General features: G+C 39.6%; 1 protein-coding gene across 1 annotated transcript in view; it reads right to left on the minus strand.

Moving 5' to 3' along the window:
- The window catches only part of FAT4 (FAT atypical cadherin 4), a 145,300-nt gene that overhangs the window by 42,835 nt on the left and 89,812 nt on the right, over nucleotides 1-12,653 (minus strand). Inside the window, exons 7-8 of the mRNA XM_083755156.1 lie at nucleotides 4,438-4,618; nucleotides 159-409 (exon numbers count right to left, since the gene is read on the minus strand). Coding sequence (XP_083611282.1) covers nucleotides 159-409; nucleotides 4,438-4,618 — 432 coding nt within the window. The remainder of the gene's footprint in view (nucleotides 1-158; nucleotides 410-4,437; nucleotides 4,619-12,653) is intronic.

Consider the following 12,653-nt stretch of genomic DNA (forward strand, 5'->3'; position numbering starts at 1 on the left):
AGTGCAGCGCTAGTGAAAACTCTAATAAGCTATAGATAACAATAACAAAACCTCAGGGGTCAGTAAGATTTAAAAGTCTCTTCCACTCTTGTTATCTTGGATTCTTTCTGTGCTATAAAAACTGTAAGCTTAGTATCATGTTGCTGTTATCAGCTTACCTGAACTTGTTGGTGAGGGAATATGAGTGACATAAGGGTGGTGCTGAAATTTGGGAGGATTGTCATTGACATCTGCAACAGTGACAAGGACACTTGTAGAACTGGAAAGAGCCTTTGGGAAACCACCATCCTTGGCCACGACGATCAAAGTGTAGTTCTCCTTAGCCTCTCTATCCAACAGAGCACTTGTGATGATCTGCCCGGTTGAAGGGTTGATTGTGAACTGTGAGTTTCCACCACTGAGACTGTAGCTGCAAAAAGTATAAGGAGGGAGAGACGCTTTTCATACCCATTTTAGTATGTAATATGCTGCTTTATATGTTGACAAATTGTAAATTCTTCAGGCAGGGAATCAAAGTATTTATATTTATTTAAAATATTTATATTATTCTCTTTCATCCAAAAGGATTTACAAGGCAGATTAACATCAATATAAAACAAACGTACAAAAGCAAAGTCAAAACAACATAATCACAGCTCCAGCAGTGATAAAATGACAGAGCTAAATATGGACATAAAAACAACAAATAACCCTGTTAGTGCCGTGATCAGATAAGCCTCCATAAGAAAAAGCTCCGTAATCTAGGGTGCCACCACTGACAAAAGCCCTGCCTTATACAGACCTGCTTCAAGTGACAAAGATGGGTCTGGGAGCACCTCTAGACTATTCATCTTTTCCTTCTGAGGGTAAGGAACCCCATCCAGAACAGATAAATTGTCCTGTCTCCTGGACATGAAAACCACCCACCCACAGGGTTTAAAAAGCTTCACACAGAAGTTAAATAGTGCCTTGGGCCACCCCATAGTGTGTTTTACCCCTTTGCATAAGTAACACAAAAAGGACACTAATGTTGCACATATACAAAATGAGTTCTTCCACAACTGGAAGCAGCAACAACACCATTTTTGAATTATTCAGAAGCTTGACGTTATGATAAATACTTAGAAATATTTTATTTGCGGTTTTCAATCAAATGCCTGATATACTGCCAATAGACAGATGGAGTGAATATAGCAATTGGTCATAACTAGCTATTTATCCTAGGGAAATGCCCTAGGTAGCAAAATAATTGCTCAGTTATTATTTAATAGAAAAGTCATGACCGCATGATGAAGTGCTATTTGTTTATAGAGAGAGGAGGAGGAAGAAAGACAGAAACTTTCCACATCACTGAGTTCCAAGAGGCAATTTTCAGATGAGTGTCACATCTGGGACTGACAGAAGTATTCTGCTATCAAACTATTCCCTGGCTTTCAAAATGTGGGGATTCTGATTTAGGATGAGGATAGGGCTACCTGCTGCTACATTACATTTTAAGCCTTGCTGCAGCTCCTAAGGTGATCTTGATTGTGATAACTTCCAGGGTGAATAACATCCCATGTGTTTTGACATAGAAAGACAGTTGTACATTGGGTCAATTTCATGCCCACTTGACAGAGTCCTTCGAAGTAGATAATCTGTCACACAGAACTGAATCAATTGCAACTGGAATGCAACAGTAATAACTGCCTCACCCATTTAAAACTATCAAGGCTCTTATTCTCTCCTTCCTTGTGGCCCTTTCTCTTTAAAAGGAGCTATCCTCTGTAAAATAGGACACTTCTGTAAAGTACTACTATGAACTACTTATCGTCTTTCTGTGACTACTTGGTAAAAGGTAGTCTGCAGTGCTAAAGTGTCAAAATCCCTTCAGCCTCTAAAATGTGGTCACTGCACATTCATTGAATGACTTTCCCTTAGGTTTGCCTGCTTTGAAGCTGAAGAACAGTCATCTATCATTAACTACCCCGTGGTGATAGGAGATATGGCAGCTGTGGCTTCTGATGCCTGTTCCCTCCTTGGTCCTCTTGCCCGCTGTCTTCCCAACCTGATTCAACTGGCCAGGGCTTGAGGTTTATAATGCAATACACAAAGAAGAAGATGGACTATAGAACAACTACCTCTTCTCCTGCTGCATTGGGAGTTTTAAAGGTATATCTGGCTGAATACTACTGAAAATAATATAAAGTCACCACTCCAGTCAGTGCACAATGGGTGTCCCCTAAATCAGATAAATCAATAGAAATACTTAACTAACTGAGGTTCTTCCTCCCTCAACATGAAGCCTGCTCCTCCCCAACATAAATCCTGGCTGCACCCATGCTGTTCACTATCTTCATAAGCTTCCTGCTTAAATCCCCTATTGATGGGTTTGGCTTTTTTAATGACCTGTGCAAACTTTTCTGGGTTGTGTATCTTATGGTTTATAATTCATTTAATCCATGTATAGTTTCATTCTTAATTGGAGCATATTTTCAAAAGCTAATGGGAGGTTGTTTGTTTGTTGTTGTTGTTTTAAAACAATTACGCACCAAGGCTGAAATCTTGATTCCATTTCCCCCATAGTAATATATCAACTCTTTTTAAGTTTCCATACATTTTTTTGTATTTTAATTTTATTTTGACAAGTGATATATCACTCAATTACAACTGGACTAAGTGGTGTACAAAAAATCAATTACAACTATCAAATCTGAATTCAATTGAAATGCCTGCTGAAATTTTTTAAAAGGCCTTCAGAAGGCAGCAGAATTTCAACAGGAAGGGGGCGTGTCTGACCTCAGCTGGAAGTTCCATAAAATTGGACCAAAAATACTGAATGCACAGTCTCTGGTGTATATGTACTGTGCATCTGGGCCTTTTAAAAAAGTTTTGTTGCACAGAATTGTAAAACTGCATTACTACAAATCAGCATAAAAGTTGATATCCGCCCTCTGTGTTTTTAGGGCCACAGGGTAAGAATAATAAAATAGGATTGTACAGCGAATCCCTTTATATATATATATATATATATATATATAATCCTAGGAAGTGAAAGTAACAGCCACCTCTATTTTGCGATGCCATTTCCACATGGTTATAAGACTTCTCAAAAAATGTAAATTTTCATGGGAAAAAATAACATGTAATGAAAAGCATTATTATGTCATATTTTATTAATTTTATTAATTTTATTGGATGCTTATCAGGCACACCTTATTTCTCTTCTTATTTCTCTTGTACTTTAATATCTACAAACAATTATGATTTATATTTTACTTATTGAAAAAAAGCTAATTTGAAATTCCAAAGAAAAGAAAAAGTGTAGTGAGTCGTTTAGCTCAGTTTGTGCCTTTTATGCAACAATAAACCAATATTTACACTCATTGAAACCACTTGAGAAAGGGTCCATTCTGGTTTCTTGAGTGGCAGGTAGTGATAATTGGCAACAAACATGAATCTCTCTGCATTCCATTAGGAACGCATCACTCCTCTGAGCAAATTGCTCAGGCTGTCACTGCCACTTAACCTCTCATTTTTTCTTTCATATAGTCAGCAATCAGATTTACTGGTAAAACTTGGAGGTGTCAGTAGAAATGTGCAAGCCATTTTGCCATAAAGCCAATCCAGCGAATGATGACTTTTCAGAAGGTGAGTGGCGCAAAGAAATCAGTTCAATTGCCATACACAGATTCGTCCTTTTTATGTTGAACTTTGTCGGAACTTGCTCAGTAAGAGCAAGAGAAATAGATTGGCCAGCAATTCTAAAGCTTTTTACTGCATGAAAAGTTAGGGATCAGCTTCTAAACACTCTTGTGGCAAAGTCATTATTGGATACAACCCAGTGTTTTTTCAGCCCACCTAAGTCAAATGGCTTAAATACAGAGCTATTTCATCTCGTTCATCCCTCCTTATGGTTTTGATCCATGGGCTATTATTAAAATGAGGATGCATTTTAAATTGTATTTTTAACCTGTATTTTAAATTGTTTTGTCCCCCCCCCCCAATAATGCTTTTATTGTAATTTTACTGGTGTTAGCCGCCCTGAGCCTGGCTCTGGCCGGGGAGGGCGGGGTATAAATAATTTTTTTTATTATTATTATTATTATTATTATTATTATTATTATTATTATTACTGTCACAAACCAATCCAGGGTGGCCATAAAATGATGGTCTCAGGCAACATATTTTTGGTGTCATGTAGCAGCTGATTTAATTTATTATAATTTTATTGACATTTTTGCCTCAGATACTAAAGTAGGTTAACTGGCTTTGGGTACTTTGCACCCTTAATGGAAGGGCAATATTTTTTGTTTCATCTCAAGCAGCAAAAAGTCTTGGGCTAACCCTGAACCATGTTGTATTTGTGAACAATGCAAGACAAAACCCAACATGCTCATTTCTCCTTTGTTCCCAAAGCAAGAAAAGGAAACAGGACCTAAATTAAACAGCATCGGAAGCACCACAAGAGCAACATACCTGATGATAGCATTCACTGATGCATCGGAATCAGAGGCATTTACAAGCAAAACGTCTGTCCCTGTGGGTGCGTCCTCCGGAATGGTTTTGGAATACATATTGAAGGCAAATTTGGGGACGTTATCATTGACATCATCTACTTTGACAGCAATAGTTCCAGTACCAGTAAGGGCAGGACTTCCTAGGGGGGAAAAGATATTTGAAATGCTAGAGGTTACCCAAGTTACAATACTAATACTGGATATGCCACTCTTCATTTATTATCTCACACATGAACATGTCACAGTTCACAGAGCTAGAAAGTCAAATCCATGCAAAGAGCAAGGTCACTTTCGTTTTTAAAGAAGGTCCTCTGGAACTCTCAGAGTATGAAGTCACACAGGAAAAGCTTTGAATCTTGTATTATCAAGTAAAGGGTTTGCTGCTTGCAAAGAGAAATGAGAACAATACACAAACACTGACCTGCAGTGAACCGGATGAATTTGATGACTGAAATTGGTCATCCAGTGAGTGCCACTAAAGTGAACAAGAGCATGCCAATAGGTGTAACAAAATCTGGACTGCCACTTTTTGTTAGAGAAAAGCTAAATACGGCTATGACTATTTGGGGAAGAGAAGCAACAGGGGGCAAAAGGGAAGGCTTAACTCCTTCCATGCCTGCTGCACAAAGGATCTGCTGTCCAGATGCATGTCTGCCAGCTGACAGAGGACTCCTGCTCTCAGACAACCTCTGCGCAGACTAGTTCATCACCCTGGAACATACATAACAATATAGCAAGTGCATTTAAGTATATGTAGAATGCTTCCCTGAATGATGATAGCTCACCCTGCACATATACCTCAATGCCACTGAGTTTTAGCATATTCTGAAAATTGCTGAAAAACCCTGCTTGAAATTTCAGTGGACAGAAAAACGAAGTTTCAAGGTTCAGGTAAGCATGTCTCTTGCCTCCTTTGTTTTCTGGAAATATTTTAGAAAACCCGCACTTACAAAAAAAAAAAACCAGTCAATATATAAGCCAAGGGTGGCTAGCCCATTGCCCATGGACCACATTTGACCCCAAAGAGTTGGGTTTTTTTGTCGCCCTGAAATTTGTCAATTAAAAAAAATACTGCTCCTGTGGTGCCATGATGTCAAAAATGTTTTCTATCCCTAAGCAGAAAATTGTCCATTAAAAAACCCATCTTTAAATTACAAACATGGAAGTTTGGAATTTGTGAAAACTGGCAACACTGTACAGCAGGTCCTGCAGCCCAGCATAATAATAAAAAGTAGCTTTCTAGTGCTCAAAGCTCACTCACTCTTAGTCTGATCAAAAGTGGTAGGCAACCTGGTGTCCTTGGACTATATCTCTTGACCATTGATGAGTCTGGCTGAGGATGATGGGAACTGTAGTCCAATAACGAGGGACAAAGGCTATATTAGTAGCTATGGTGGCTATGCTCTGCCTGCACAACTGAATGCTTCTGAATGCCAGAAACCAAAGGAAGGGAGAGGGCTCTAGTGCTTGGGTTTCCTCAGGCATCTGGGTGGCCATTATGAGAACAGTATGGCAAACTAGTTGGGCTCCTCTTAATCTTCTTATCTGGAAGGTACCAGGATCCCTAATTCACACAGATCTTGCTGACATGCCCTGATGATCCTTAATGCTCATGCAAAAATAAGTTACACAGAATTTAATGGGCAAAACAAAACAAAAATTCCTGAAACAGAAACAGAAGTGTATCTGAAGAAGTGTGCATGCACATGAAAGCTCATACCAAAAACTAACTTAGTTGGTCTTTAAGGTGCTACTGGAAGGAATTTTTTTTTTGTTTTGACTATGGCAGACCAACACGGCTACCTATCTGTAACTAGAATTTAATGGGGTTCACTGTCAAGTAAGTGTGCCTATGATTGCAGTTGTTGTTTTCAGGCCAGCAATATTAATGGTGAAGCCTACATACAGATTTCTTCCTCAACCATAAAAACTTTTACTTGGACTTGCATCTTTTTTTGTTTCAGTGAAGCTTACATCCATGTAAATGTATTTAGATTGATGGGTGGTTTGTGTGTGTTTTTTTTGGAAATAATGAAGATATTACTCTCTTCAGAATCAAAGTGACAGTTCTAAAGATTAAAATGAAACCCCAGAAAACTAATGACAAACTGTGCAGGCATCTGCTACTCCAAAAATGCACAAATAAAATAGATAGAGAATTATGATTGCAATTTTTTGTTGGATATCATTTAAGCTGCAGATGAATACAACTGTATGAAGCCCCATGTAAATTAATTATATCATTATCCTGATATACAGAAGCAAGTTGACAGGCTTGGAATTCCTTTTCCACTGAAACCTGTTGCTTTGCAGCAAAGCTGGAATCAAATGCTCACTGAATGGGGCCTCTGAGCAGATGTCATGTGCTATTAGAAAGTTTGAACTTTTCCATGGAATAAACCAGTTTCACTCTCAGCAGGAAAGCCAATCTTTCAAAATGTATTACATTCCAGGCAAAGTCCTGTATACTGTACATTGTTATGTTATGATTTTAAATTGGTAATAAAATAGCAAATGATTTCTTCGTTGTTTAGAATTCACCCTATTTTAACCGCAACACATCAAAATGGCAAATCAGCAAATCAATCTATCGTCTTCTAAACCAAATACTAAAACAGGAGAGTGATGGGGACAGAACATGGAGAATTTAATGCAACTTAATTGGACTGACACCCTAAAACAATTAAATAAACAAAAGTGTGATGAATAACACCAGAACGGCATAGACCGTAATTTCCTAAGTTCCTATGAAAGGAATTTCACTAACAGGATACTTTTCCTGGCAGAAGGGGAAGGGGATGGATTTTCCTCCCCCAGTCTTCCTGCTCTTGTGCTGCTATGATTTGTCTTACTGTGGGTTGTGATCTGTCTTGCTCGAGACAAACCATGAGATGTAACCAAGGTAAACAAAGGTTTGTTCTTACCCTTTCTGATTTATCTGGAGGAGACAAACCACAAACCCAGGTTTGAACAATGTGCTAAGTCAAACCATGGCTTAGCAGTGGATATCATGACAGAAGGAGAACTAGGTAAAAAGTCAGCAGCCATGCCCTCCTCTTCAGAAAGTTGCACATTGGCTTGTTCATGCTAAGCAATGGTTTTCCTTAGTGACATGTGCAAACTATGGGTAGGTATTATTGCATTGTTTTCCTGGCTACAATGTTAATCATCCTGTCCTGATTTCAAACATTCTTTTCACACTGCATCACCTTTTTTGTTATGGAACTGTGGCTTTTTGATCAATACACTGCCTTGTTGTGCTAAGTTTTCCTCACACCAGTGAACATGATGTGACACAGCAGCAGACATCTTTGGACATTTTACCACCCTCTGTGTGCATGCATGCTTCTGTTTCATGTTCAGTTCTGAAAATTGTGGGAAAGGACTATATGCACGAATGCAACCCCCAATTTTAGCACATGGTGTGATCCATGAAAAGAGCGGGAAAATTACAGTGCAAAACTCCTGTGATGTTCCATGTTATAATGGGGTTACAGACTTTTTTTCCCCTGGAAGCAATTGACATGGAAATGAACACTGAACTTCCACAATATTCTGCTAACTTCCCAGAGGTGACTTTTACACTGTGTGAAAGATCACATAAAATGCAGAAATGATCAAGTAAGGAAAAGTCAGCAAAACAGAATAAAGTGCTGTCTGAATACAGCCTGAGCCACTATATGCTAAGGACTGTAATGATCTGAATGTTCTGAAACAAAGTGCCTTGAACAGTCTGTAACTATGATACTGACTGCCAGATCCATGTGGCTATTCTGTACATGAATTACCTGACATGTTGCACATCATATACTTGACTTTCAAGTGGCCCACATGTAACTGCAGAGTTATGTGTAAATCACACTTTAGCATAATGAAAACAGTAGCTGTTTTACAATTCTGCAGATCAGAATTCAAAACAGACTATTATCCAAAAAGTAAACAGTGAGGGCTTTGATCAGGCTCCTAATTATCTATGTCCTTAATCTGGAAAGCAAAACAATATTGGGCAATACAAATCCCTGGAAAGTTGGGAGCTTGAAATTCTTGCTTGGAATGGACAGGCTAGCAGATCATCTGTCTATGCAGCAAAGCTGCCATCCAAATCTATGAAGTGATAACTATGTGAAAATTATTGTTGATATGACCTATATTGCACAGTATCTGATCGTAGCCAGATGATTTTACTTTGGATGTTATATCTCCTTTCAAAATATCAAGTCAAGACAATGTGCACTTTGAAGTGATACTAAAAATATGTGTAGTGCATTTAGAAGGTCAAGTATAGACTATAATTCATATTTGTAGTCAAAGTGGAATGTGAAACCTACATGGATTGTTTCAGCTTGGTGCAGATTTTTGATTCACCATGCCTTTCTATATTCTTTCCTATGATCCGTGGGCACAAAAAGAATACACATAAATTCTGTGAAGCATGACATCCTCTTGTTAAGTATAGGGCTTCAGGAATGTGGGTTTTGCATTGCAATTTAAAAAACAAAAAAGAAAAGAAAACCCAAACTTTAAATATATATAAAAATCACTTAACTCTTTGGAAAAGTTATTGCTGTTGGAAGACTAGGAAATCAGGTTATTTAAGAAACCACTGGCTAAGTCAGTCTTGCCCCTTAATGACTTCTGCATAACCCACAGTAAGCCTGCCTTTTCTTTCTTATTGAATTATGCTTTAAAAACACCCTGTTTGACTCTTGAAGATTAACCAACAGGATAAGTATTCCTTGCCATATGTTCAGGTTTTACTGGTCTTATCCTAGCAATTAAGTTTTCTGTAGCCTTGGAGCTGAAGAATTAACTCACAGACTTTCAATTTATAAGTTGTAGCATTCTGTTTCATCAGCAGTCCGAGACCACTGTTGCTAGGAAATTTTTGAGAAAATGTATAAGTTGGGAAATTTGCTTTGCACATCACCATGCTACTCAACCAACATCTGCTATTAGAGTTAAATAAAACAGCACTGAGAATGCACAATCGAGGTTCCACATTATTGAGAACCTGCATGTATAGAACAGACCCCCATCTACAGATGTCCCCCAACCAAGTGGCAGAAGGCAGGGGGTAGGTTGACATAATAGAAAGAACAATGGTTGGAGTGTCAGACTAGGACTTGGCAGCAAAGGTAAAGGTACCCCTGACCATTAGGTCCAGTCGCAGACGACTCTGGGGTTGCGGTGCTCATCTCGCTCTATGGGCCGAGGGAGCCGGTGTTTGTCCACAGACAGCTTCTGGGTCATGTGGCCAGCATGACTAAGCCGCTTCTGGCGAACCAGAGCAGCGCACGGAAACGCCGTATACCTTCCCACCAGAGTGGTACCTATTTATCTACTTGCACTTTGATGTGCTTTTGAACTGCTAGGTTGGCAGGAGCAGGGACCGAGCAACGAGCTCACCCCGTCGTGGGGGATTCAAACTGCTGATCTTCTGATCAGCAAGCCCTAGGCTCTGTGGTTTAACCCACAGTGCCACCCGTGTCCCTAGGACTTGGCAGACTAGGGTTCAAATCTCCATTCAGCCATGAAGCTCATTGGATGACCTTTGGCTAGTTGATGCCTCTTAGCCTAACCGACCTCATGGGGTTGTTGTGAGGATAACATGGACAGGGGGGAACCATATATGCCACCCTGAGCTCCTTAGAGGAATAATAATAATAATACATGTTAGATATCTGCAAGGAATATATCTTACACAGAGAGAGAAGGCCATAGTTGAGTGACATGCAGAAGGCCCTGGGTTCAGTCCCTGGTATTTCCAGGTATAGCTGGGAAAGTACCCTGCCTGGAATCCTGGAGAGCTGCTGCCAGTCAGTGTAGACAATACTGAGCTCAATGGACCAAAGGCCTGACTTAATCTAAGGCAAGTTCCTATGTTGCTTTTATCTGCTGGAAACAAAGGTCATGGATGTTCCTATAGTGACTCTGTTAGCGATGCTAGAAGCAGATACAAAGTAGAAACAGGACTATGATGTAGAGCAAAATAATTCTATAGGAATATGTAAACATTAGAATTTACACAGAACGCTTTAAAAGGCAATAAGTGGCTTGAAGACCACAGCACGGAATGCAATGGGGGTGGAGTGGGGCAAAGAAAAATAGAATAGCTTTCTTGAAATATGTAATTTGCCAAACCACTTAAGGGAACAGAGCTAACTATGAGGAAAGAAGCGTAACAAATCAAGATTGTGAAGCTGCATGGTTTGGATTTATTTTAAGCCTGAAAAAAAGCATGCCAGTGAGGCAGCTACAAATGTAACCCTTCTCTAGGCATAGAAGGAAGCATGAAAGAAAGAAAGAAAAATCTTGCTAGGTTTTGCAGAGGCAAAGAGAAATACCAAACAATATGTCTGCAAAGGTAGCAGGCTTGAAACAAAGAAAGTAAGGAACAACTAATCTGGCAAGTGCAGGCTTTTAAGGTTCGAATCAGAGCAAGTTGGTTGAAGGAGTTCTTCAGGTAACAGGCCGTTCTGCCTCATAAATGTGCAGGGTGGCAGAAGGGGGGGGGAGAAGGAGGAAAAACCATAGTTCACTCAGATGGCAAGCCAAGGCTGCTAGTAAGGATCCAGATGTGCTACTCTATAGTCAGGCAATTAATAACAGCAAGGATGGAAGCCAACATTTCTCCAGAAAAATGTTCAAAGATGAAAAAGTGAGGATAAAAGCTGCCGCTTTCTGGGGTGGCACACTGCCATTTCGCTCATCTCTGACTTTCAACATATGGCGTTATTTATTTGTTTTATTTCAAGAAAAGCTTCTCCCCCCCCCCCCATCATTTTCTCTCTCACACACACAAAGGTAGAGGTACTCAAATCTGAATGCAACAAAACTGACTTACCGGTATTTTACTTTGAGCAAAGACAGTAATACCTTTAGAAGGAAAATGTGCTCTTTTTCAGTGGTAAGGCAAATCCATTAATTATATGTTCATTAAATCTTTCTCTTCCCTTGACTTCAAATAGTTGCATGCCATGTTACTAGACACTCACATCTAATAACTGCATCTTCCCTTTGTAGACTATGATAGAGGACACTCTAGCAATGGGAAACTGCTTCTTCATCATGTTTTATGGACTGACATAAGAGTTGTGGCTGAGTTTCCAACTTCATAGGCTTTCACAGTATATTTGTGCTGCTAAGGACCTCAGATGAAAGGCCCATATGAACCACCATCTCAGCAGCCTGCCTGTTCTGGTGGTGGCTCATTATCATTCCCAAACATATTAGCATGGTGTGGGCTGACTTTTTTGTGCAGCTACCCTGAGCTGACCATGCCATGGGAACAAATAATGTTACACAAAGGGCAGATTTACACCAGGCCGTTAGTTTATTAAAGATGCTAGGGATTTGTAGCACTGAGAGGGAAAACTACAGTTCCAAAGATTATTTGTGGGAAGTCCTATGCCTTAAATTATGGTGTGGATATGCCTTTAGTAATATAGATAGCTAGAAATAAAAACTGAAGGTTGGTGAGAGAAGGGGAGGAGCACAAGAAAAAACATCCATTACCTCATTTTGATTGCTGTTTTGCATAGCTTGCAAATGGTAAGATATATCACCCAGGCTCCAAAATGAACATACTATAGTGGTCACTATGTGATTGACTTCTTCAGTTTTCCTATTAATTGAATTGTGGGGAGGATGCTATCTCTGAAAGCAAGAAGGCATGCAGCCATTACCTAGGGATACCTTTGCAAAGCAGAACAGCTGGTATGCTTGAGGGTCACCTGAAGGCAGTGCTTTGTCTCACTTACAAATGAGTGAGATAAAGAGAATGGAGGAAGAGAAAGGAACTCAATAAAGCATATCTCATAGTTAACACCAAAAAGAATTCTGCCATCAGCCAGCAGTTGTGGCTATGTGTGCAGCTGATCCGCAAGGGCCATTTACACAAGCCACACTGGAATGGCAGCTGCTCCTAGAAATCATTGAAGGGTAAGAATGCAGGAAAAACTCTCTATGTATTGATATGGTTTGTGATTCGTGGGTTTGAAGAAGTTTGCTAAAAGTCAGTTCCTACAAAGTTCCATGTAAGCTCTCCCCACTTCACACACAGCTATCTAACCTCTTTGTAACTGAAGTCCACCATCAATGTGAGCGAGTGACCTCCATACCCAGGAGCCTGGTGCACAGAGGTCCTCGGTTTTTCTAGACCAAAGAAGTATGATG

Source organism: Podarcis gaigeae, assembly GCF_964106915.1.
Source record: "Podarcis gaigeae genome assembly, chromosome: 9".
NCBI classification, from domain to species: domain Eukaryota; kingdom Metazoa; phylum Chordata; class Lepidosauria; order Squamata; family Lacertidae; genus Podarcis; species Podarcis gaigeae.